At 52.4% G+C, this 681-nt stretch overlaps 1 protein-coding gene across 1 annotated transcript in view; it reads right to left on the reverse strand.

The window, feature by feature from the left end:
* Nucleotides 1-680, reverse strand: part of SLC30A5 (solute carrier family 30 member 5) — a gene marked incomplete at its 5' end in the record, with an annotated part of 44,926 nt that extends 44,246 nt beyond the window's left edge. Inside the window, one exon of the mRNA XM_006169530.3 lies at nucleotides 661-680. Coding sequence (XP_006169592.1) covers nucleotides 661-680 — 20 coding nt within the window. The remainder of the gene's footprint in view (nucleotides 1-660) is intronic.
* Between the last annotated feature and the right edge of the window lies 1 nt (nucleotide 681).

Genomic DNA, 681 nt, shown 5'->3' on the forward strand with positions numbered 1-681 from the left:
GCGGTCCACTCCGGGGGAGTCCAGCACCCCAGCCATTACGCCACCTGCTGGTCCCAAGTTCCAAATCTTTAGGGGCTTCGTGGGAGGGATTAAAGGGGAATTTTAACTTTTTACTGGTCTAATTTTTTGACAATGCGTATACATTTCTTATTTAATAAAATAAGTCAAAAAATGAAAAGGGAACCAGGTAACAGGGCTGGATTCTTGATGTTGGGTTAACCCGACGGTCCAGATTCATCTGTTTGAACTTCGGTTTCTGTATCTAAAGAGAGAATGGTGACACAGTGCTCCAGTTTAGGCAGGGAGACGCCAGAAAGATAGTCACTTAAACTATTATTTCATTACTAACGGCCCAGACAAATGTTTCTCATGCGCAGAAAAACCGCTCACGTGAACTGGCGGGCTGTTTAAGGTGGATGTGCCCTGCAGCCCAGAAACTCCAGCAGAAGCTTCCTGAATTTCAGAGCGTTCTTCTGCAGCGGCCCCCAGAAGCCAGTGGAACCCAGAGGCAGCTTGCAAACAGGGAGGCAGGGGAGATGACCCAGGGCTCGGGTGCGCTTGTTGCACCTCGCTGTCAGCGGGGCACCGAGGGAGGCCAGGGACGGTGTAGAGGAGCGGCCGGGCACCGAGCAAGCCGGCGAACCCAGATTGGTCCCTTACCGAGCACTGGGCACGTCCACC

The sequence above is a fragment of the Tupaia chinensis genome, unplaced genomic scaffold (genome assembly GCF_000334495.1).
Source record: "Tupaia chinensis unplaced genomic scaffold, TupChi_1.0 Scaffold147123_1, whole genome shotgun sequence".
Classification (NCBI taxonomy): Eukaryota; Metazoa; Chordata; class Mammalia; order Scandentia; family Tupaiidae; genus Tupaia; species Tupaia belangeri.